Source organism: Ambystoma mexicanum, chromosome 3q (assembly GCF_040938575.1).
Source record: "Ambystoma mexicanum isolate Mex_15411 chromosome 3q, UKY_AmexF1_1, whole genome shotgun sequence".
Classification (NCBI taxonomy): domain Eukaryota; kingdom Metazoa; phylum Chordata; class Amphibia; order Caudata; family Ambystomatidae; genus Ambystoma; species Ambystoma mexicanum.
The window spans coordinates 1,039,895,279-1,039,918,050 of NC_090926.1; the positions used below are offsets into that span (position 1 = coordinate 1,039,895,279).

The window sequence follows — 22,772 nt, forward strand, 5'->3', positions numbered from 1 at the left end:
TCCCTGGCAATACCTAAAGAGTACCAACTATTAAGATTGGACAGTCCCAATGCCAGAGGAGGTGGCTTAGCCATCATTGCCAAATCCAACCTGGATCTAATGGTATTGATGCTGCCCCCACTAAAATCATGTAAACTACTGGCCACGTAACTATCCATATCCCCATGTCGTACACTATCTATCTCATATATAGGCCACCAGGGCCCCTCGGTTCGTTCAAAGAGGACTCAGCAATACAAAAAAGTAATCCCAGATAATGATCCTTGGTGATCTTAACTTGGGGCTTAACAACCCGGATGCCAAACAAGCGCAAGCAATAGGCACTATGCTTGACGGACATGCCTCACCCAAAAAGTCCTCACTGCTACCCATGACAAAGAGACTGGGTTGCCACCTATATAACTGCCCCACTACGATCACCAAAATCACACCCCAACCGTAGACTGACCGCTTCCTGATTGATTTCAGCTTAAGACTTAATAAGATGGCCAATAACGAAAACATCGTGGTACCATCTGCCCCTACCAGATCAAGGAAAAACATCCCACCTGACAATATCCTACCCCTTCTCCTTCCAACAATTAATGCCTTGCCAAGAAACTCTGCCCTGGACATAATGGTGAACTCATACAATGACACTATGGCCAAAGCATTGACACCATTGCCCCACTCAAGATTTGTAAAAGTAAACAAACAACCCACCTCAACACCTGGTTCACCCCCCACCTAAAAGAACTGAGAATTGAAAAAAGAAAACTAGAAACGATATGGCAACACTCGCCTACGGCTGAAAATAAACTAAAACTCAAACTCTGTGCTACCAACTATAAGAAAGCAATCATCCAAACTAAAAAAGAAGTCTATAATAAAATAATTTCCAAAGCATGCTCCAACACAAACTATTTGTGATCCTGCGAGAATTAGAATTTCCCATACCTCCACCGAATAATGTACCCAAAGACAAGCAATGGTGTACTAACATCCAAAATGCCCTCGCAAACAAAATAAAAACTTTACAATCTAAAATTGCAATAAAAAAAGCCTCGCTCCCACTCAGTGAAATTCCCAGCATTTCCTCTCCCATGAACAAACCTAACCTAGCACCATTCAAATTCTCAAAAGTTTCCTTTCACGAAACTGAAAAAATCATTGCCTCTTTAAAACCATCCAACTGCAAAGGTGACCACTGCCTAGCCCAAATAATCAAGAATGCAGCTAGAGACCTAGCTCCCTTTGTCACTAAACTCATTAATGCCTCCTTTTCATCTAACAAGTAGTTTAACAGAATCCTGGGTTCTACCCCTGCTTAAAAAACAAACTCTAGACCCTTCCATCCCCACTAACTATAGGCCCATTACTACTGTCCCTTTCCTCTTGAAGATAATTGACAGAGTGGCCTATCTCCAAATCCAGAAATACCTTGAGACCAACCAACTTCTAGGCACTCGACAATCTGGGTTCAGACCTCAGCACGGCACAGAGACTGCATTTATAGATGTCAAAGCCCAAATTGACGAGCTGAATGACAAAGGAAACACAGCTATGCTACTCCTCCTTGACCTGTCGGCGGCTTTTGACTTGGTGGACCACGCAGTTCTCTGCAAACACCTAGCCTCAGCCGCCCACTTCTCAAGTGAAGCCATACCCTGGGTCCAATCCTTTCTCGACAATAGAAGCATGCAAGTCTTCTCCACCCTAGATTCAGCAGACCCAATCCAGAGAACATTTGGAGTTCCCCAGGGCTCATGTGTTTCCCAACCATGTACAATATCTTTACTAAATCTTTATTTGACAAATTGGACAGACTGGGTGTCACCTACACAAATTATGCAAATGACACCCAGATCCTCATCCCCCCTCTCGGGCTATTTCTCAGCGGATACAGCTTTAGTAAATGAGATTTACATCCTCATTCAGGCATGGATGGCAACCCATGGCCTCTGCCTGAATGACGAAAAAACAGAGATCCTTATCTTAGGCTCGCCAAACAACCTAAAAAAACATGTTACCAACTACAGCACCTTCAATATCGACGGCAATATCATCCCCGTCGCCAAAGAAATGAAGACCCTTGGTTTCTATCTGGACTCCACGTTGTCCCTAAGAAAACAAGTGAACTCCCTGGTCTCATCCACCGCCTATACTGGCAAACTTATTAAAGCATGCAGACCCTTCCTTTCACCAGCAAGCTGCATTATTCTAGCCAATGTCCTTATCCTATCTAAATTAGATTACTGCAACACACTATATGCAGGAGCAAACAAATACATCATCAGTAAATTACAAACCCTGCAAAATAATGCGCTCAGAACGGCCCTGAACCTCCCACCAGAGAGCACATCTGAAATGTACGGAGAAACTACAACTGGCTAAAGATTAGTGATAGGATCATCTTTAAAACCATCACACTAACCTTCAAATGTTTAAACAATGCAGCCCCTCCATACCTCAGGGAAAGAATAACAAGAAAAACTTCTGCACAACCAACCAGGACGGCCAACTCCTACCTCCAAATACCCAGATTCTGTCTAAAAAAACCAGGAGGCATCAACTTCCCTGTACAAGCAGCTCAGCATTGGAACGCATTACCAGTTGAACTAAGAAGGGACCAGCCATACAACAGTTTTAGACACAATACCCGCACCTGGCTACCACGCAACTACCTTTTAGTCCCATGATGCATCCCTATTTCATGTCCTCACCCTACCTAGTAACTCCTGCTTCTATGTAACGGTGTCCCTGATGATCCCATGTACATGCCCACACCCTACATGCAAACGACTGTACATAATGTATATACTGTATATAATGTATGTAACTAAACTAATTGTAACTTGCAAACTGTAACCATGCTCTAAGTAATCTTGTAATGCTGCACGCCCAGCTACCTAAGGGTTTTGGGTGCCCTACAAATAATAAACAACTTGCCATAGACCAGGCCCCAGCGATATCCGACCCACTCGCACTCTTGGCCGTAGACATTGAGAAAGCTTTTCATTGGTTGGGATGGGAGGCCCTATAGGACATAATGGACCGTATGGGATTTGGGAAAAGCTTCATGTCTTGAGTCAGACTACTGTACGACTCTCCGGAGGCGGTGATATGGATGATATGGGTAAATCGGGTATCTTGCAGGGCTTTCACACTGGGGTGGGGAGCCAGGCAAGGCTGCCCCTTTTCCCCCCTGCTATTTACACTTGCCATAGAGCTGGTAGGGATGAAGCTCAGGATGACTGGAGAATGGATGGGATTCGCGTGGCAGTGGGCATGGCAGGACCAGGTCTCACTCTATGCAGATGATCTACTTATCTATATGAGCAATCCGACGACCTGCCCAGTGGTGTTGTGCATTCTTACGGAATACCAGATGTTTGGTGGACTTGGGGTGAAGAAACAGAAAACAGTCCTCTTTCCCCTTCAGGGTGGGAATGAGGCAATCCACAGGCACTGTCCATACTCTCTCGGTCCGGAGCTTTGAATATCTGGGCATCCATGTAAGCCCTAATCTGGATGACTTCCTACATCTCAACCTACAACCAGTGATAGACAGATTTGCAACTAACGTGGTCCACTGGCAATCCCCCCCCCCACTAATATTAATGGGCAAATCAGCCCTCTTTAAAATTCGGACACTCCGGAGATTCTTATGTCCTTCAAAATGCCCCACTTCCCATCCCCAAAACTATCTTCACAACAGTAGATAGCATCCCTCGGAGGCTGCAATGGGGGGAAACAACTTTGCATAGCACTCAAGACCCTGCAGCGCTCAGTCTGGGAAGGGCGACTAGGTCTACCTTTTCTCTGCACTTACTACTGGGCAACACAACTGGGAGTGGTGAATGACTGTCTTTAGTGTCCCTGGACTCCCACATTTAGGGGGAGAGACTAGAAATATGGGAGCAAATACACCCTTGCAAGGGCTATATATAGAGATGATAGGGGGACTGCGGATATGTCTAGAATGACACGACACATCCGTCGCACACCTGGATGGAGGCTAATCACCACAATGGTTGGGGTGGAAGACTAACACTAGACCAACCCCTATGGAACAGGCATATTCCCGAAGTTCTAAAAATGGGTCACTTTGCGAGGTGGGAGGAGCATGGGATTCGCACCCCTGCGGATGTGGTAAAGGACGGGCGCCTTCTGGCATTTGGGGCTATGCAGGAAAAGTTTGCGTTGTCTACCAGGGACTACTATAGACACCTACAACTAACACATGCCATCAGCGCCCATTTCCCCGCATTAGAAGAGGTCCCAAAATGCTCCCTGTTAGACCAACATTCTCTATGCCAGAATCCCAACGAAAGTTACCTCCACACTGTACCAGGTACTTGCTGCTTTTGGGGCCCAGGAGAAAGGTGGGAGAGGGAGGTGGGCCCGTTGGTGTCGGAGTGGGTAGAAGCACTAATGTTCCCATTGGACATAGGAACAGACACCAGGCTCTGTTTAATACAATATATAATACTGCATCAGGCCTACTACTCCTGCGCAGCGATGGCAGGGTGGGGGGGTAGCAGACAACAGAGACTGCCTGAGATGTGGGAGGTTAGAGGGTACTTTCTTCCACATGGTGTGGAGCTGTGATATAATCCAGGACTGTTGACTGAGATGCACCCGTAAGATCTCTGGTATGCTGGGGTCCGCAGTTCCGCAAGTTGTGAAGCTAGTACTACTGGAAATCTGGGGGAAGTGGACTTCATCAAACATGAAGACATTCCTGGCAGTGGCATTGGGACTGGGGAAGAGGCGCATATCCGCAAGGTGGGGTTCTGCAGACAGACTGAGCCTCAGCTGTTGGATCAATGAAGTTGACAGATTTGCCTCCCTGGAGAGGTGAATTTGCAATGCTACCATACTGGGTGGCAGAGTGACGCATTATCGGGGGGCAACATTGGTCAGAGGAAATCCCTTTTCCAGGGACAAACATGTATCCAGATTAGAACAGCCCAGCGTGTACAGTTCTATCGGTCACCACTGACCCAGAAGCAGATCCCTTGGTGTGCTTGGAGATAGGAAACCGACCAAATTGATGCAATATACCCGTTGATGCCACTCAATTTACTGTGGTGAATTTGAAGAATGCTTTCTTCTCCATGCCCCTGCATCCTGATTCACACCATCACACTGCATTTACATTAGCCGATTGCAATACACTAGACTTCCCCAGGGGTACTGCGAGTGCCTGAGTATTTTCAACAGTGTTACATGAAGATTTGGCAAAATCGTTGTTCCCAGTACAATAATTCTATACGTGGATGATTTGTTGGTTTGTAGCATTACAGAACAGCAGTCTAGGGAGGATTATCTTACTCTATTGCGATTTTTTTTTTTTCCTGTCGGGGGTTATAATGTGGACAGAGCAAAACTGCAATATTGTCCGCAAGAGGTGTTGTATTTGCAACAAATGATTTCAGTGAACGGTAAGAGAGTAACCCGAGAGCGCGTGGCAGCAGTACGCGCTAACCCCAGCCAGCGACGGTTAATGATATGCAGACATTTCTGTGCTTATGTAACTACTGCAGAGCGTGAATATTTGACTTTACATCTTAAAATAAACCACTGCTCCAGGCCCTCAAGGGATCACAACAAACAAGGAATACTATTTGGACTGATGAGATGGTCACAAAATTTCAGGACTTAAAAAGATGTCCTCTCTACTGCCCCTGTATTGACCACACCAGATTACACTAAAGAGATTTATCTTTTTTTTTGCATTCTGATGGTCCGATGACTGCCTTATTGACGCAGCACAATGGGTCACAAACCATTGACCTATTTCCCCCAGAAGGTCACTGTCTCCAGTGCTCTGGCCTCTCTAGGCTGGACTACTGCAACAACCTCTTTCTAAATCTTCAACTTATCCAGAACAGGACTGCAAGAATTGTCCTTGGCCTCAAGCCCAGGGATCGTGTCGCTCCAGCTCTGAATTCTCTTCATTGGCTCCCAGTGGTGGCAAGGATCAAATTCAAGACCCTCTGCATGGTCCACAAGGCTTTCTGGGGCCTGGGACTGCACTATCTCCAAATCTCTTCCCAAATATCTCCCTTCTCGAGCACTCCGCTCATCCACCTCCAGGTATCTGAGGGTCAGTCGCTTTTCCAAGCAGAGAGTTTGGGGGCCGCTATCTATCTTTGCCTAAGGCCTCCCTCTGGAACAGCCTCCTTGCCTCTCTCAAACTTGAGCAGGACCACCTCATGTTCCGGAAGCAACTCAAGACCTTCCTCTTCACTTCCGCTTTTTCTCTTCCCCTCCCGAGCTGATGTCCAGACTGCTCCACGCACTGGTCACCTGGCTACACTCTGAACTTGGACCCAGACTCCTCCCTGTCCAGTTGCACCTCACACTGTCTCCCAGCTCCCCTAGCACTTGTGGTATGTATCTGCAACCCTACAGTCCCATCTCTCTGCACTTATGGTGTACTTTTTGAGTTACCTGCACTGAGCCACACGCTGGCTGCACTTTTGAGTTACCTGCACTCCACCCTCTCCCTCCCCCCGGCACTTCTCCCCTGCCACTTCCCTGCACTTGCGCAATCTGTTTGACACAGGGCCTAGTAAGATTGTTTTTTTTTGTCCTCCCTTTGTCTCCCCTCCTTGTCTTGTCACATCTAGACACTTGTGTTACAAATGCTATATCATATTTGAAACATAAGTGTATTGATATGTTGCTTATGCTTATGTGCAGCTTTGTTTTTGTAGTATTTTTGTGTCTAGTGAGTTTATATTAGTAGGCCATCTAAAAGGAGGTGGGGGGGTGTCGTATTTCTTCAAAGGGATATACGCAGCATCAATTGTTTAACAAATTGTTTGATGCCACAACACCAAGAGATGAATATTTAACTACAGTGGTTAATTTTAAGCGGACGCATATACATGACTCTCTCGTATGGAAATTACAAATGCGAGTGAGGAGGTGAAGGAATACAACCCGTACAAGGGTGTAGTGTTTGATACAATGTCTAATGTGCACCACCCAGAATTTAATGTGGTATAGCTACATGATCTCAGTGGGGAAACCGAGGTACAATGGGAATTATGTCCCTCACCCCCACGCTTCTGGGGCACCCAAAATGTTAGTACCTCAAGAAATATTGCCTTTAGAGGTTCGGTGCTTAGTGCATTTAGCGCTGTTGGGTCCGCAGTCTATTCCAAGGCCACAAGGTGCGGTGGTGCTAATGGACAGAGATGAAGAGAAATGTGCCAAGGACGACAGTGCCCCTCATTGCAAGCCACGACCCATGTTTGTGTCAAACAGATCGGAGAAAGCAATGGTGAGCTGTGCAGCAGGGGCATTGACAGGGTTTGGAAAAGAAGTAATATGGAACATTAATAACAACCGTTTTGCGATATGGACTGCATATATACCTAAACTCGTATGGATTGAAGCATGTGAAACCCCAGTAAAAGTGCAACAAGTAGATGAAAATCAGTTTTGTTTTCGAGGGCATGGAACTGTTCCAGTAGGCACTAACACTAAGTACAAGAAGACAATGTTTATTACAGATATGGCAAAAGCGATAGCAGTATTAATGGACATGTACTTGGTAGGTGTCCAACAAGCATACCTGCATCTTCCACCTTCCTGGCGAGGTATATGCGCACTCACATCCTTGCACTCCTGCTATCTTGGTGGTACCAGAAGTACATTTGACTATACCATCTAAGCATGGGGTATTACAATCCATCTCATGCTCTATCTAACCCCCATTTTCCCAAGTTAAGAAGAGGCTGTCGGTGAAGGCAAGAGGGAAAAGATTACATTCTGTTGGCAGAATCGTCCAAATTGCTCAAAGAAAATCCAGATAAATACCGGTTAAGTGCTCTTCCCATCATTCTTGACCCCTAGTATCCAGGACGCTGAAAATGCAATGTGGCTGAAAATCATCTGATGGGAAGTTATTCAGTTGTTAAATGATACAGAGCAAGGCCTCAGTGCTAGCAAGAGTGAGCTGATGGCGATTAGGTTGATGACGCTTAAAAACTAGTATGTTTTAGTTCTCCTGACGGCAATGGAAAGGGGTGTGTGCAAAAGGATCGGATTGTTCTGTTGCACATAAATGCCTCCAAATGATGTGGAGAATGGATAGTTGATGCACATCATAGGGGCCTTACACAAGCTAAAGACTGGCATGGAGAACGAAGCAGGTGTGCAGGCCAAATATTGGTTCGACACACTGTTTTCTTGGGCGTAATCCTGTCTTGGGACGCTGGTGAAGATACTGGTTCTGATCGTGGTGTTCCTGTTGGTGTTATTTTGCATGTGCCAGATGCCGCTTCGATGTGGGGCCAAGAGTATCCCGAACAGCGCAAGAATGATGGTTACTATTGGGGCAGGAATGGTTCTCTGGCACAAAGTATGGGCAGGTTCAAACTGAGGATCTGAATAAGCCATGCATGGTCAGAAAGAGCGACCTATTTACCCCCCCCCCCGGACACTAAGCTCGCTCCCACCAGATCCTGAGAGAAATACAGAGCACTGCGTAGATCTTGCGGGTGATGAGAATTGCATATACCTTACGTGTACCCCAGAGAAATATGCAAGAGACGGGGATAGTTTTCGTCATGTGTGTCGGGCATGGGTGCCTAAAAATGAAGCGGATGGAGAGCGAGAGAGAAACGAAGTAGTTGGTTAATGAATGATTAACTAAAGGGGTGAATGTTGGGATGCATGTACAGATTGCCGCCCTTCCCAGATTTAGGTTGCAGAAAATGTATTGAAATATGAAGAATGGTTGCAGGACTGCAAGGGTCAGGGGTGTGTTTCGCAGATGGGACTAAAGTGGGGAATTGCATAGGTGGGAAACTAACCAATAGCGTTGCAATAGAATCCCGTAAGATACAGTACAAATATGTATGCACAGTAGTTTTAATATAAAGCAGTGTTGCATTTAAGAGTAGGCCTGAATCCTCACAGGCTATGTTGAAGAAACAGAACAATGAGGCTTTATCCCATGTTTACCCATTGCATTTAGATTCCCAGACGTTGCAAGAAACACGCACGTACACCCACATTAATTGGGCCTTTGAACTAGGCAGGAATGTGTGCAGCTGAATAGGTGAGGAGCTGTGGCCTAGTACGAAGGTCAGACTCTTGGGAAACGAGGTAGAGGTCCCAGGTTGCCAAAACATGAACTAAGATGTAAGACACTAGCTCCCCACAGAACGATGGTCATTCTATTTGAACTACCAAATGTGTAGGGAAATAGGTCCTAAATCCTTTGCGATTGGATGGTCTAGTGGGATACCAAAGTGGATTACTTAGGCTATGAGATAACCGTAGATGGGGTGAGACCTAAGGATAGTTTAGTAAAAGCTATTAAAGAGATCAAAAGGCCGAGGACAAAGTACAATTAAGGTCGTTTCTAGGAATGACAGAATTTTATCAGAAATTTGTGTGCAATTACGCGAGTAAAGTAGTGAAATTGAGAAAATTACTGAAGCAAGGATGTGAATTTGTGTGGTCCACAAAGTGTGAAGAGGAGTTTGTGAAATTAAAGAATGAAATAGATCTAGCATAACCCCTGGGTCATTTTGATACCAAGCTGCGAAGTAAGATTACAGTGGATGCGTCGGAAAGGGTCGTTGGTGCAGTTTTGTCTCATATGGATGATGGGGGTGCAGAATCTCGTTACTCGGTGTTGGAGAAGAAGGCTCTGGCATGCTATTGGGCTTTAGAAAAGTTTAGGAATTTCATATGGGGGACTGATTTTGTTTTGTGTACGGACCATAAACCCCTAAAGGAAATTTTGGAGAATAAAGGATTGGACAAGGAGAGTGGCTGGATGGGTAACGCATATGCAGTGCCATAGTTTTGTCGTGGAATTTATTTCTGGAAAGGAAAATATATTGGCTGATAGCTTGTCAAGGTTGAGCGGGAAGATTGATGCTGATTTGGAGGGTGAGAATACGGAAATGGTCTTTGTCAATACAGGGGGCATTGTAACTGAGGAGTGGTTGGAAGAAGCCAATAAGGATGGGACTTTGATGTTAGTTAAGGCACATGTGGAGTCAGGTGTATGGCCAAGAAATGTGGACATTCAGCAGGAGATTGTACCGTTTTGGGAGGTGAGGAATGAGTGGAGTGTGGTGGATCGAGTGATATTCAGGTGGGAGCATGCTGTAGTACCCAAAGGGCAACAGGGTCATCGACTTAGCAAATGCAGGGCACATAGGAATCACCAAGACCAAGGGTGTTTTGCGGAACGACTACTGGTGGCCTGGCTTTGACAGAGATATAGAGAGGAGGTTGTTGGAGTGTCAACTGCATCAAGATGGGGAAAGGAGTAGAAGCGAGAAAACAGCCCTTAGTGTAGGTTGTTGTGCAAGTTGGGGTCTGGAAAGACTTAGCTATGTATATTCTTGTCCCAGTGGATATGGGTTATGAGAGAGGAAAGTTTGTGGTGGTCATTATGGATCTAATTTCCTGATGTTGCGAATTTAGTTTTGTGAGGGAGATCTCAGGGGAAGCTATGGTGTGGGAGATTCAAGAGGTATTCTACAGGGAAAGGCATTCCCGAAAGTATTTGGACAGACGATGGGCCCCAGTTTACTGGTGGATGCTTTGGAGAGTATTTAAAGAGGTGTGGTATGAGACACAAGCGAACAGCCCTGTATCATTCTGAGACTAATCGTTGTGTCGAGAGAATGAATAGATGCATTATGAAAAGCATGCGTATGGCCACGGAGACAGGATGTGACAGAAAGGTGGCGATTCAGTAGAGGCTATTCGCAATTAGAATGTTGCTGCTTGCAACCACAGGGATAAGCCCATATGAATTGATCAGAGGGTGAAAACCCAACACTGTAGTTCTCCAGCATGGGGTCTAGCATGGATTCACATGCTCATGAATATTCCCCGTCAGGCCGGGAATCCTCGGTAAAGAAAAAATCAGTATCAGTTTTGTTTCTGATCTGTCTTTCTCAGTAGTAACCAATCACTGGTCTCTGGGTCATACTGCCTCCAGCCAATGACTGCCCTCTCCCTAAGCCCCACCTCTGGCAGCCATCTTCAGATTTTTACCGCACGCTCAAGTGTTGGGAGTCATCGTGTTTAGCTCTCGAGCTTTTGATGCATTTTCGTGCTTTTTCAAATAGAATTTCAAATTTTTCGGTCAAATAGAGCCCCTAGCTCCACCGTCTCTGCATCCGATTAACAGGGATCCGTGTCGGATTTTTCTACGCCCCTGAAGGGTGAAGATTTCGTCGAGTTACGCTTCTTGGAGGATTCCAGAAGTTTCTGCGGCCTACCCGAACATGGCCCAGGAGAAAGGAAACTCGACGCCCGGAAAGCTGTTCAGGGTTTGCCCTGGGTGCCAGCTGCAGAATGTGTTCAAGGAGGACGAGCACTTGAAATGTCTCTACTGCCTTCATGAGGACAAAACGCACGTGGAGAAGGACTGTGCGTTTTGCGGGAACATGTCAGAACTAACCATCAGGGACCGATACCTTTGTCTCTCCAACTGGCTGGAAGGAAAGAGCCCGTCAGGTGAGAAGTAGTCCGAGCGGTCTTCTAAGTCCTGTGAGGGCGCCCCGGCGACGGGGGCCCAACAGAAGGCAAAGCACCGCGAGTCCGCAGGCACCGGGCGCGCCGAACGGTCGGGCTCTTCGGTTGCCAGGCAGGGCGCACCCTCTCCAGCGCCATCAACCACGAGCCAACGCTCTGGCTCAGGGAAGAGGAAGGCCAAGAACCCGGCAAAGCTTCTGGAGAGGCCCCAGTCGAGCTCGAAGGATCCGGCCGAGGGGGAGCGAGTCGGTGACACCCCCCCTCCCCCCCAAGGTTAAGGCCACAGGCCCACGCAAGGTGGTAAAGGCCTTCATTCACCCGGCCAAGGCCTCTATCGAGGAAGTCGCGACGGCCCTGGCGCAGCCTACACCAGTGGAGGCGACCTCAGGGCCCAGAGTGTCTCTGCCTCCGCGGAGGAAAGCCTCTTTCAGACCCATCGAAGAGACCCCCGTGAAGACCCCAGTGAAAAAAAGGGGGAGCGTTGGTGGTCATTGTGGACACGGACACAGCATCCGAGGAGGAGCTGGTAGAAGTCTTAGAGGGCCTCGACGAGGGCGTCGAAGAGGCCAGTCCCCACGGGAGGGATCCCGACGAAGGTGACGAGAGTGACAGCGGCACCGGCGAGGGTCCTAGTCACCCGTCGCTTCTGGAGCCGCAGGATAACTCAGTGGCCATTTTGTTGGCGATACAATCCTTATGTTCGGAGATAAGGACGAGCTTGCCCTTACCACCGACAGAGGATCCGGAACCAGGCTTGACGGAGGAGCCAGAGCCAGAACCAGGCCCGGCGGGAAGCCCCCCGTACAAGTGAAGACGGATCCATCCAGCCCCGCCTTTTCAGCCCTTGCGGCCTGCTCAGCCTTTACCCACATCCCCCGTCCCTGGGGATGACACGGGAACGGACACGGCCACGATGGGTACCGACGGCGGTGACGACAGGGCAGAGCTCCCATCGCCCCCAGCCCGGGCCTCCCCGCCCGACCAGATCAGATCTTTCCATGCAATGATCGCCAGGGCATCCAAGCTTTTTCAGCTCTGCCCCGAAGAGGAGGAGGAAGGTTTCCTTTAGCAATGGCGTGAGGCCAAGAGGAAGACAGTCCTTGCCGTGCCTCTGCTGGATGACATCTGGGACGAGGGGCTGGCCCTTCTCAAGAACCCGTCTACGACGCCTGCCAAGAGGGATCGGTACAAGAAGTAGTACTGGGTCCCCGACGTGGCCCCTTTGTGCCTTAGGGCACAACCGACCGCTGACTCGGTCGTCTCAGCGGTGGCCAAGAAGAAAGCGGGGGGGGGCATCGGCCTCAACGTCGACTTCCCCGCCGGACGGCGAAGGAAAGAAGCTGGACGCAATGGGACGACGAGTTATCTCGTCGGCGGCAACGACGATTAAGGCGGCCAAAGCCCTCGCGATTGTGGCCTGCTACGACACGGAGTTATGGTACAAGATCGCCCCTCTGTTGGACTTCATACCGGATGACAAGAGGTCCGAGTCCCTGGAGATCTTGCAAGAAGGCGAAGTGGCGTCGGATCACGCCATTACGGTGGCAACAGACCTTGCCGACACCGGTTTCTGCCAGCTAGGCAACAGCATTTGCCTTAGACTACGAGGGTGGCTCAAGGCGACGGATTTCCGCCAGGACGTACAAGCCAAGGTTTTGGATATGCCGTTCGACGGGAACAATCTGTTTGGGAAAACAGTGGATGAGTCCCTCCAAGCCATCAAGACGGACACGGAGACAGCTAAGGCCCTAGGCGTTCTCCGGCAACAAAGGCCGTCCTTTCGGAGAACTGGAGGCAAGCAGAGTGCCTCCAAGGGATTCGGCGGTGGCCCCTCTACGTACCGCCGAGCGGCCCGCTTCTCGTCTCAGGAAGCCTATAGAGGACGAGGCAAGTCGGGTGGACCCCGCCGTCGTTGCCAGGGAGGCCAAGGCGACAAGGCCTCCTCCAAGCAAGATTGAACCGACAGCGGTGTCGGGCCCCCACCGAAGCACCCCAGTGGGAGGCCGGCTGGCGAAGTTCGTCAGCGTGTGGGAGTCCATCTCCACCGACCGTTGGGTGCTGGACGCCCTGGCCCAGGGGCACGCCCTCGAATTACTAAAAAAGGGCCCCCGCATTCCACCCGTGGCCAGGAAAGAAAATCACGTCCCTCAACTGCTTTTGGAGGTAAGGGCGATGCTCAAAAAAGGTGCCATCGAGCTCTTCCCGAAGAGGCTCCGGAGTATACTCAGGGTACTTCCTTGTGAAAAAAAGACAGGAGGATGGCGCTGCATCCTGGATCTGCGACGACTGAACAAGTACATCAAGGCACAGAAGTTCCGGATGGTCACCCTCCAGCACGTTCTGGGACAGCTGGAGGAGGGCGATTTCCTGTCATCGTTGGATTTGGAGGATGCGCACTTTCACATCCCCATTCTAAAAGGACACCGAAAGTTCCTCAGGTTCGTGGTCCAAGGACGGCACTACCAGTTCAAGGCCCTCCCGTTCGGATTGAAGTCGGCATCCAGGGTGTTCACCAAGTGCCTTGCACCGGTGGCGGCACGGCTGCGCCTGCAGGGGATCCACGTCTACACCTACATGGACGACTGGCTCATCCGAGCAAGGACAAGGGAGCTCGCCGTAGATCACACAGCGAAGACCATCCAGCTGCTCACGGACCTGGGATTCTCCATCAACTTTCCCAAATCCCACCTGGTTCCGTCGCAAGTCGCACTGTTTCTGGCAGCCACGCTCGACAGTGGCGCGTCTGGCCTCGCCGTTGGAGGAAAGAACGAAGGCTATCGTGGGCAAGGTGCAGCGTCTGCTGGCCACAGACGTGGCCATGGTGAGGTCCATCAAGTTCCTCCTCGGGATGATGTCCTCCTGCATATATCTCGGGCGCCTGTGCAGGCTTCGGATGCGCCCTCTGCAAGCGTTAGACGCCTGCTCTATCCAAGCGACGGGCAGCTTCGAGGACAGGATCCCGCTCAACGAGACCTTCAGACGAGCGATCCGGTGGTGGGGCACCCGCGCTCATTTGATGGCGGGCACATACTTTCAGACCCCATTCCACCAGATAACGGTGACGACAGATGCCTCCCTGGAAGGGTGGGGAGCGCACACCGGACAACTTCACGCAAGAGGACTTTGGCCCTTGGAGGAGAAACCGCTTCACATCAACATCCTGGAGCTCCGTGCAGTGTTCTGGGCCCTCAGGTCCTTTCTCCCGTCCCTCAAGGGCAAGGTGGTGAGAATCTTCACCGGCAACACCACCACGATGTTCTACATCCGGAAGCAGGGAGGAACCAGATTCCCAGCCCTCTCCAAGGAAGCCCAGGATCTGTGGCATTGGGCCGTCGCCCAAGGGATCTTTCTAGTGCCCTTTCATCTGGCAGGGATGAAGAACACCATTGCCGACTCACTCAGCAGGGAGCTGCGCTCGTGCCACGAGTGGGAACTACGTCAGGATCAAGTGGATCGACTCTTACGACGATGGGGAAAACCGCAGACCGACCTGTTCGCGATGGTGACGAACTCCAAGTGCCAGAGGTTTGCCAGCAGGTTCCCCCAGCCGAGGAGCATGGGCGATGCCTTCTCGTTCCCCTGGGACGGCCTGTTCCTATATGCGTTCCCTCTATTGCCGTTGCTGCTCCGACTCGTCAACCAGCTCAAGAGGTCCCGGTGCAGGATGATCCTCGTCGCACCGGCGTGGCCGAGGCCGATCTGGTTCCCGGACCTTCTGGACTTGTCAGCGTCCCTACCAGTCAAGCTACCGACGGACGCAGATTTTCTCTCCCGAGAAGGAGGCGCCATACTTCATCACGACCCGGAGTCGCTGAACTTGCAGGCCTGGCTCCAGCAGCACTAGAGTTTGGAGGGTACTATATCCCGGCTGACTGCAGAGAGGTCCTTGCTAAGGCCAGGGCATGCTCAACTCTCAAGTGATACGGACATAAGTGGAAGAGGTTCTCTGTCTGGTGCCATGCACAAAAGATTAACCCTCTACGGATTACGGCCCCTCAAGTGCTGGCGTACCTACTGTCGCTGGCCAAGGCTTGATTGGCTCACGCCTCCATCAAGATACATCTGGCTGTGATCTCCCGATACACCAGTACCACAGGACGGGCGTCCTTGTGGTCCCATCGCCTGGTGAAGGAATTTATGAAGGGACTGTTCCGATCGTTCCTGCCGGTGAAGGCCCCGGCGTGGGAGCTCAACGTGGTGCTGACCAGGCTCATGGGGGCACCATTCGAGCCCCTGCATTTGGCACCATTGAAGTTCCTGTCGTGGAAGACTGCATTTCTTGTGGCCATCACCTCCGCACGACAAGTGGGAGAGATCCAGGCCCTATCCTGCAAACCTCCATACTTGACTTTTCGCGACACGAGGGTGGTGCTGAGGACACACCACTCCTTTATGCCCAAGGTGCCATCGAACTTCCACCTCAACGAGCCCTTGGTGTTACCTGTTTTCTTCCCGTCGCCTTTGTCACCGGCCGAGAGGACTTTGCACTCGCTGGATGTGGCTAGATAGCTTAAGTTCTACGTGGACCGCATGGAAGACATCACAGCTATTTGTGAACTTTGGACCTGTGAACCAAGGGAAGGCTCTCTCGAAGGCTTATATTTCCAGATCGCTCTCTGGCTGCAGCAAACCGACCGTTGCCTGGCCGTCCGAGAGCCCATTCGACCAGAGCTATCGCTGCTACCACGGCGTTCTTGTCTGGTGTGCCCCTGCTGGACATCTGCAGGGCTGCTACGTGGAGGTCGATGCACACCTTCACAAGATTCTACTGCGTCGACCGGGAGTCCAGGGTTGTCTAAGCGGTGCTGCGCAACCTGTTCGCCTAGGGTGAGCCTGGTGAGGAGGTAAGAATTGCTTAATGTTGAGTTTTTGATCTAATGCTTAATGTTGAGCCTTTGCCACCTCCCGTTGGTTTTGCATGTGTACTGCTATGTATTCTTATATTCATGAGCATGTGAATCCATGCCAGACCCCATGCTGGAGAAGGAACAAGTTACTTACCTGTAACTGTTGTTCTCCAGCATGGGTCTGGCATGGATTCACATGCAAACCCTCCCTCCTACCCCTCTGCGGCTCTTCACTTGGTCATACTTCCACTTTGCGTGCTACCAAATCTGATGATGGCTGCCACAGGTGGGGCTTAGGGAGAGGGCAGTCATTGGCTGGGGGCAGTATGACCCAGAGACCAGTGATTGGTTACTACTGAGAAAGACAGATCAGAAACGAAACTGATACTGATTTTTTCTTTACCGAGGATTCCCGGCCTGACGACTGGGTATATTCATGAGCATGTGAATCCATGCCAGACCCATGCTGGAGAACAAGAGTTACAGGTAAGTTCCTTATCTCTCTGTGGTTGGGCAGGAGCAGGGAGAGGGATTACGTGGTGGGTGGTGTGACAAGAGAGTTGGAGGAGGAAGAAGGAAATATGGGTGGCCCGCAAGGATGTTGAGGAGAGGTAAGAAAGAACTGAGGGTTGAGCGTGGGGACATGGTGAGGATCAAGAAGGGTGTAATAAGAAGGAAAGAAGAGTCGTCTTACTCCGATCCTGTGAGGGTGCCGTGATGCTTGGTGCTGTCCGTGTGGTAGGAGGCCTAGTGTGGAACAAGGATAGGATAGCTTTAGTGAGAAGAGGGTGATGAGTGATGGGACTTGTGTATGCATGTACTTGAAACAAGAAGTGGTGCATCTGTAAAATAAAAAAGGACTAAACGGAGGGAGATGTGTTAGTGTTAGCTTGAAAGTTAATATTATTCAGCATGTTAGAATATTGTAGATTGATGTGCATTTCTGCCTAGGCTGGAATGTCATGGTGTCATTGTGTGATGTCAGTGTTATCCATCTGTGATGCACTTGTTTGTTTTCTAGTGGGAGTTCTATACTGGGCAGTTGGTGGCCAGTAGCAGTGTTGGTGGTATGCTAGCTCTGCTGGGGGTCTTTCTTATTTGTATTTAACCTAATAAAGCGTTGTTCAACCATGAGAGTCTGGGAATCCCTGGTGTAACACCACCTAATTTCCGTACTTTGCTGTAAATACTAGAAACTACCCACACAGGTATGCTGATTTTTCAGGAGCATTTTCTCTTTTCAGATCAGTGCTATGCATTGATAGTTCTGCACTGATCCTACAGGCATGCAAACCACCACAAACACGAACCCTATCCCTCAATCATTTTTTTACATGTACAAACCTTTCATGTGCATTTAACCTCCCTCCTTGCCCCCCTTTGCCATTTCTCTTCCTTAGCTGCCCTTTTTAATAAGTTGCAGACCAAGGTCTATATACCACTGGAGAGGGCACAGTGTACACCACTTGCCAGACAAGCCTCCGCACAGTTAGACCACAAGCACAGTATAACATTCTCTTAACATAGCATAAATATATTCTGTGGCCCTTCCCTTATTGTATCTGTTAAGTGTTTACTACACCTCACAACCAACTTTTCCATACCAAAGAGGTTGCTATGTCGTTTGTGGGTTTTCAATTCAGATGTGTGATTGTATGGTGCAGCTGGCAATTTGCCTTGTACAGTGCGTATGATCTGGTTTCTTGGGTATTTGAGATCTACCAGGGAGGAGGTTCCTCTTGAAAGTGGTCTCTTATTTCACCTTATATGTTTTGGAATCTACAGAGTGCGTGTCATCTTCATCCTGCAGAGAGGGTCTACAGAATTGTCATTCACAATTCCATGTTTGCTTACTAGTAATCTAATTTTGCTAGTAGTCTTATCCCGGACATGGCATTTCTCTGGTATACATGGCTGGTATACATGGCGATAAGCACATTTTAATCTTCATGCCATGCCACCTTGCGCTAAATGTTAGATTTTGGATACTTCAAAGCACTTGTCCTATCACATAGGAAGATGAAAATCCTAATCTCTAGTTGATAAGCGTGACTTGTGTTTGATAGGCAAATTAATGTCATTTTTCAACCGTGCTGATTCCTGCAGGGGTTGCTGATATTTGTTTTATTTGTATCTCTCCAGGTGCAAGAAAAAAGTAGCTGCAAGCAAGCGCTTCACTGTCCAGCGAGCATCCATGGTCCTCACCCTCTCGCTGAAACGTTTTGCCAATTTCAGTGGCGGCAAGATCACCAAGGTGAACTAGTGTTACACTGTGGTTGATCTTTTTGCAGATGCTAGTGACTGTAGAAAAGTTAGCACATCAGCTGATTGGTTATGATCTACGAGTTTGTCAATTTGTCCACCCTATTAGAACTGTATTGCGGTTAGTAATAGCAATTCTTCATGTCAATTCTACTAAAAAGAAGTTTGAATTCAGGAGCACTATCATGATGAGATTCACTTTGCCCCCTCTTGTGTTATAAATTATAGTACAGCATGTTAAGTGTGAAATTTGTATACAATAATGTGCAAATGTCTTTAATGTGAAAATGTGTCTATTTTGGTAGCAATTCATTTTATTTTTCATGTTAATTCATAAGTCATACATAAAACATAGACAAAGACTTATGACATAAACATGACTTAAAATGTTAATAACCGTCGAGGAAATTTAGCTTTCTTACAGTAACAATTTCAAATGAGCCCAAATCGCTTTTAGTTTCTAACCATACACAATATAAGGCTATCTGGGAAGAGATAGAATCAGTATAGAGGCAGTAACCCCTAAATGCTTTTGTTTTAATTGCCTAGTCCACCCATGTTGCACATATATAAAGAACCCAATTCTGCGCACTCCGTAAAGACGTGTCACACTGTTTGTCTTCTGAGGAATTTTACAAATACAGCAATAACGTGCCTCGGGCCCTAGATTTAGCGGCAGGCACGTACAGCTAATAAGGTCAGTTGATTTCTACGAAGCAAAAGTATCAGGCGTCTAAATGCCGTGTCAGGACATGGAGACAGGTAGGGCTGAATTTTCCTATAGTGGTGTACCACAGTAGCCACTTCCTCATAACTCTTTAGTGTAGACAGGTGAGAATAGTTATGTTAAATCTCTTTTCAAAGGCCACCCTTAGAATAGTGTAGGGCTTCTCAATTTAGAAATTTGGGTACCAGTCAATCATCACTGCAAAGACTTAGTTATTCAAGGCTGTGTAGTTTCTACCCCTCCGTACGGCTTCCTGGCCACAATTTCATCCATGGCTTGTCAATAGCCGACATTTAGGGCACATTCTGGATTTTGTATAAAAGCAGGCCTCTTGCCCGAAGGGCCATTTCGCCAAGGGAAGTCAGACCAAACTCTAATCAAATGAATTCTACATGGCAAGCTGGAGTCATACCCAACAACTTATGCCAAAAAAAGCCCTCATTCTTATTCAGCCATTTTAAGTATTGCATAGCTAATGCCTCCATCCCATAGGGCAGAAACACTGTTTATAGTGAGAGACGATACCCACAAATGAGAAGCCAGCATATTCCTTGTCGAATTTCTGTATCTGGTCTTACTCTCACTTATACATTTGTAACAAGAAGATGTACATAGTTAGAAGCCCAGATAGGGGTACATTAAAGCATGGTTGAAAATGCCTAATCGAGTCTTGACTCTATTTACCCTCTTGCCTGATATTAGCATTGTGATTGCTTTATCTAAATCATGCTCGTCTGCAAATCCTGACAACTCGTTCAACATATTCCTCATTCCGATCAAACATAACCAGGTTTTCGGCATATAGCATGGTGACCAGAGGAACACTGCCAAAGCTTTGGCGGACAATCAAACTCTCCAACAGGTGCAGGGGCAAGTCCGCTATATACAGATTTAACAGGGGTGCCAAAACACATCCTTGTTTGACTCCCCTGTTGATCTGCACCTGTATTCACTGTTCCCCCGTGGTCCAATCGGACGCATGCCCAGTTGTTACTGTGCAATTCAATAAGTATTTACAGTAACCACCCAGGATAGCCAAGCTCAATGTGGACCAAAAGTTGCTCTATTTACTTGATGAAATGCAGATTTAAAATCTACAAATGTGGCACATAGTGCTAAACCACCTCTGATACGTGCGCCATGAATCAAGGACTCTAATGCTCTGATGATGTGAACAGTGGCTGATCGTGGCAGTGAGGTGTCGGAAATGGGTGTAGAATGTTAATATCCACCCATTTTTGCAGTTCCTTTAGTACCAGGGTAGCGAAGAGCTGAACAGTGACGTCCAACATGGTCAGCAGTCTGTAGTTGTCTCCATTCATCAAATCGCCTGTTTTCTATACAGATATGAGTACAGACTGCTGCCATCAGGACAGCACCTTTCGCTCCCTACAAATTCTTGCAAATAACAAACATTACATAGGCCAGTTTCCTGGATCATTCTGAAGAACCACATTGGCCAATCAATTAGGGGCGGGTGATCTTGAATTTTTCAATTTAATTATTGCAGCTTCAATCACTTCCCTGCTAAAATCCATCGGCCAAGTGGACCTTACACCGGTTTCTTTGTGTGAAACGATCGATTGTTCAAAGAATTTTGATCTAATGGGAGTACTCCAGGTTGCACCAGAAATGGGCTTAACCAATTTTTTAACTCTGTCACCCTTAGCCCTGGCGAACAATTTAAAAATGGCACCAGTGTCATGCTTTGTAAAGACACATACAAATTGTTCCCAGTTAGTCCTAGCAATATTTGCCTTAGTGTTTTAGCCAGGACCGGTGTTCCTTGTTCATTCTTTTTATTTCCCCGGCCACAACTGCTGTCACACGTTGGGCAGGATGCCTCAACTTAACTGCTGCAATAGCCCTACATTTTCTTATGCTTGGAGTTTCGTATGTTAATATCAAATGCGTTAATGCTCTGCTTTTCGCTATCCACATTTGGTTTCCTTCCCTGAAACCCCGTTCTGTATACAATCTGTCTGAGCAAAAACAAAGAGGTGAAAGCTGGAAGGTTTAGAATGAATCTTAACCACTGGCGATGCTCTGGGCAATCCTCCAGACCACCGTTCTTCGCCTGCCAAGCCATTACAGAAGGGGAAAAACCATATGCAAATCAGGCTTGGCCCCACCCCAAAAGGGGCAGTCCAGCCCGAACTGCTAGGTCACATCCCTTCTGCACAAGACCACAAGCATTTGGGGTTTGTGTTGGTACTCATGTTCAGAGTAGAATTGCCTAGCATTTCGGTGCTGGACTGCTCCTGGGCAGGACAAAGACTGATATGTTTAGGATATTTCTCCTCTGTGAAAGATAGTGAGCTAAAGACTCTGGGTAAGGCTCTTGTAAACCAGGACTCATGTCTGGCAGAGAGTCTCCCAGGACCCCCCTTGTTCTTTACAATCTGTCTGAGCCATTCTTCAATCTTGTTTGTACTTTTACCATTTAACTCGTCCCAGTAAAACATGCCCTGCTCAAAAATAATCGCATATATTTTCATCATTTTTAACCTTCGTTCAGCTAAATTGTTTCCCTGCACTGTTTAGAACCAAGTCACCACAATTAAAAAGTATCTTTCTTCCGTTCAAGTTAATGTCTAATACAAGAATAGCGTGGTAGCTGTAGGCATGTGGTATAACATTGAGAGCATTTACGTGCTCTAGCAGACGATTATTTCCAGCAAAGTAATCCAACGTGGCCTTCTTTATCCCAGAAGACCACGTTGGCATACCCGACGGGTCTCCAGCAGCATAGTCGTTGAGTAAAACCAATTACCATTCCTTCAAGAAGGGGAGCCACTGCAACTCCCGGGTGTTCGATGCCATGTGGGTTGTTGAACTAAATTCAGCTATGTTTTTGTACGGAGCACGCCGCTTCTTATCCACACATCTGGAGTTCAATTCTCCACATATTACTACCAGTTTGCTAATGGCGTCCTCACCCCACTGAATCAAGTTTACATCTCAGTAGTCGCACTTCCTCAGAGACACATGTACCAGGGGGGGGTTCATAAATGTTTATGACCAGCATTTGTATAGGTACCCCTCCCTCTTTCATTTGTAACTCAAAGGCCAATACATTCCCCCAGTACCCCTTCGTAATACTAGAGAGGGATTAAAGTTGTTCCTCACTCCAATCATTAGACCACCCTTTAGGTGACCAGTACTACCCTTCACCGCTTTTGATTGGAAGACACTGTCTATCAATCCCAATATCAAATGTTATCCAAGTCTCTTGGTGGGCAATTATGTTGTGACACAAGAATTTGACCATTGATTCACCCTTCTTTAGCAAGTGGGAAAGCCCCGCGGTATTCCAACTTGCAATCATGCTGCTTCGAGTGCGACCTGTATTAGGTAAGAACCTCTGAAGCCATTCCTACCCCTTAGCGTCATCATACTGTACAGCTGCCTTAGAACATGGTTTTGTA

General features: G+C 48.0%; 1 protein-coding gene across 5 annotated transcripts in view; it reads left to right on the forward strand.

Moving 5' to 3' along the window:
* Window positions 1-22,772, forward strand: part of USP36 (ubiquitin specific peptidase 36) — a 1,150,746-nt gene that overhangs the window by 374,729 nt on the left and 753,245 nt on the right. For all 5 annotated transcript variants that reach the window (XR_011305183.1, XM_069655231.1, XM_069655233.1 and 2 more), the window contains exon 9: window positions 18,498-18,609. Coding sequence is in view for 4 of the 5 variants with exons in the window: in XM_069655231.1 (XP_069511332.1) it covers window positions 18,498-18,609 (112 nt within the window). In the remaining variant the exon portion in view is untranslated. The remainder of the gene's footprint in view (window positions 1-18,497; window positions 18,610-22,772) is intronic.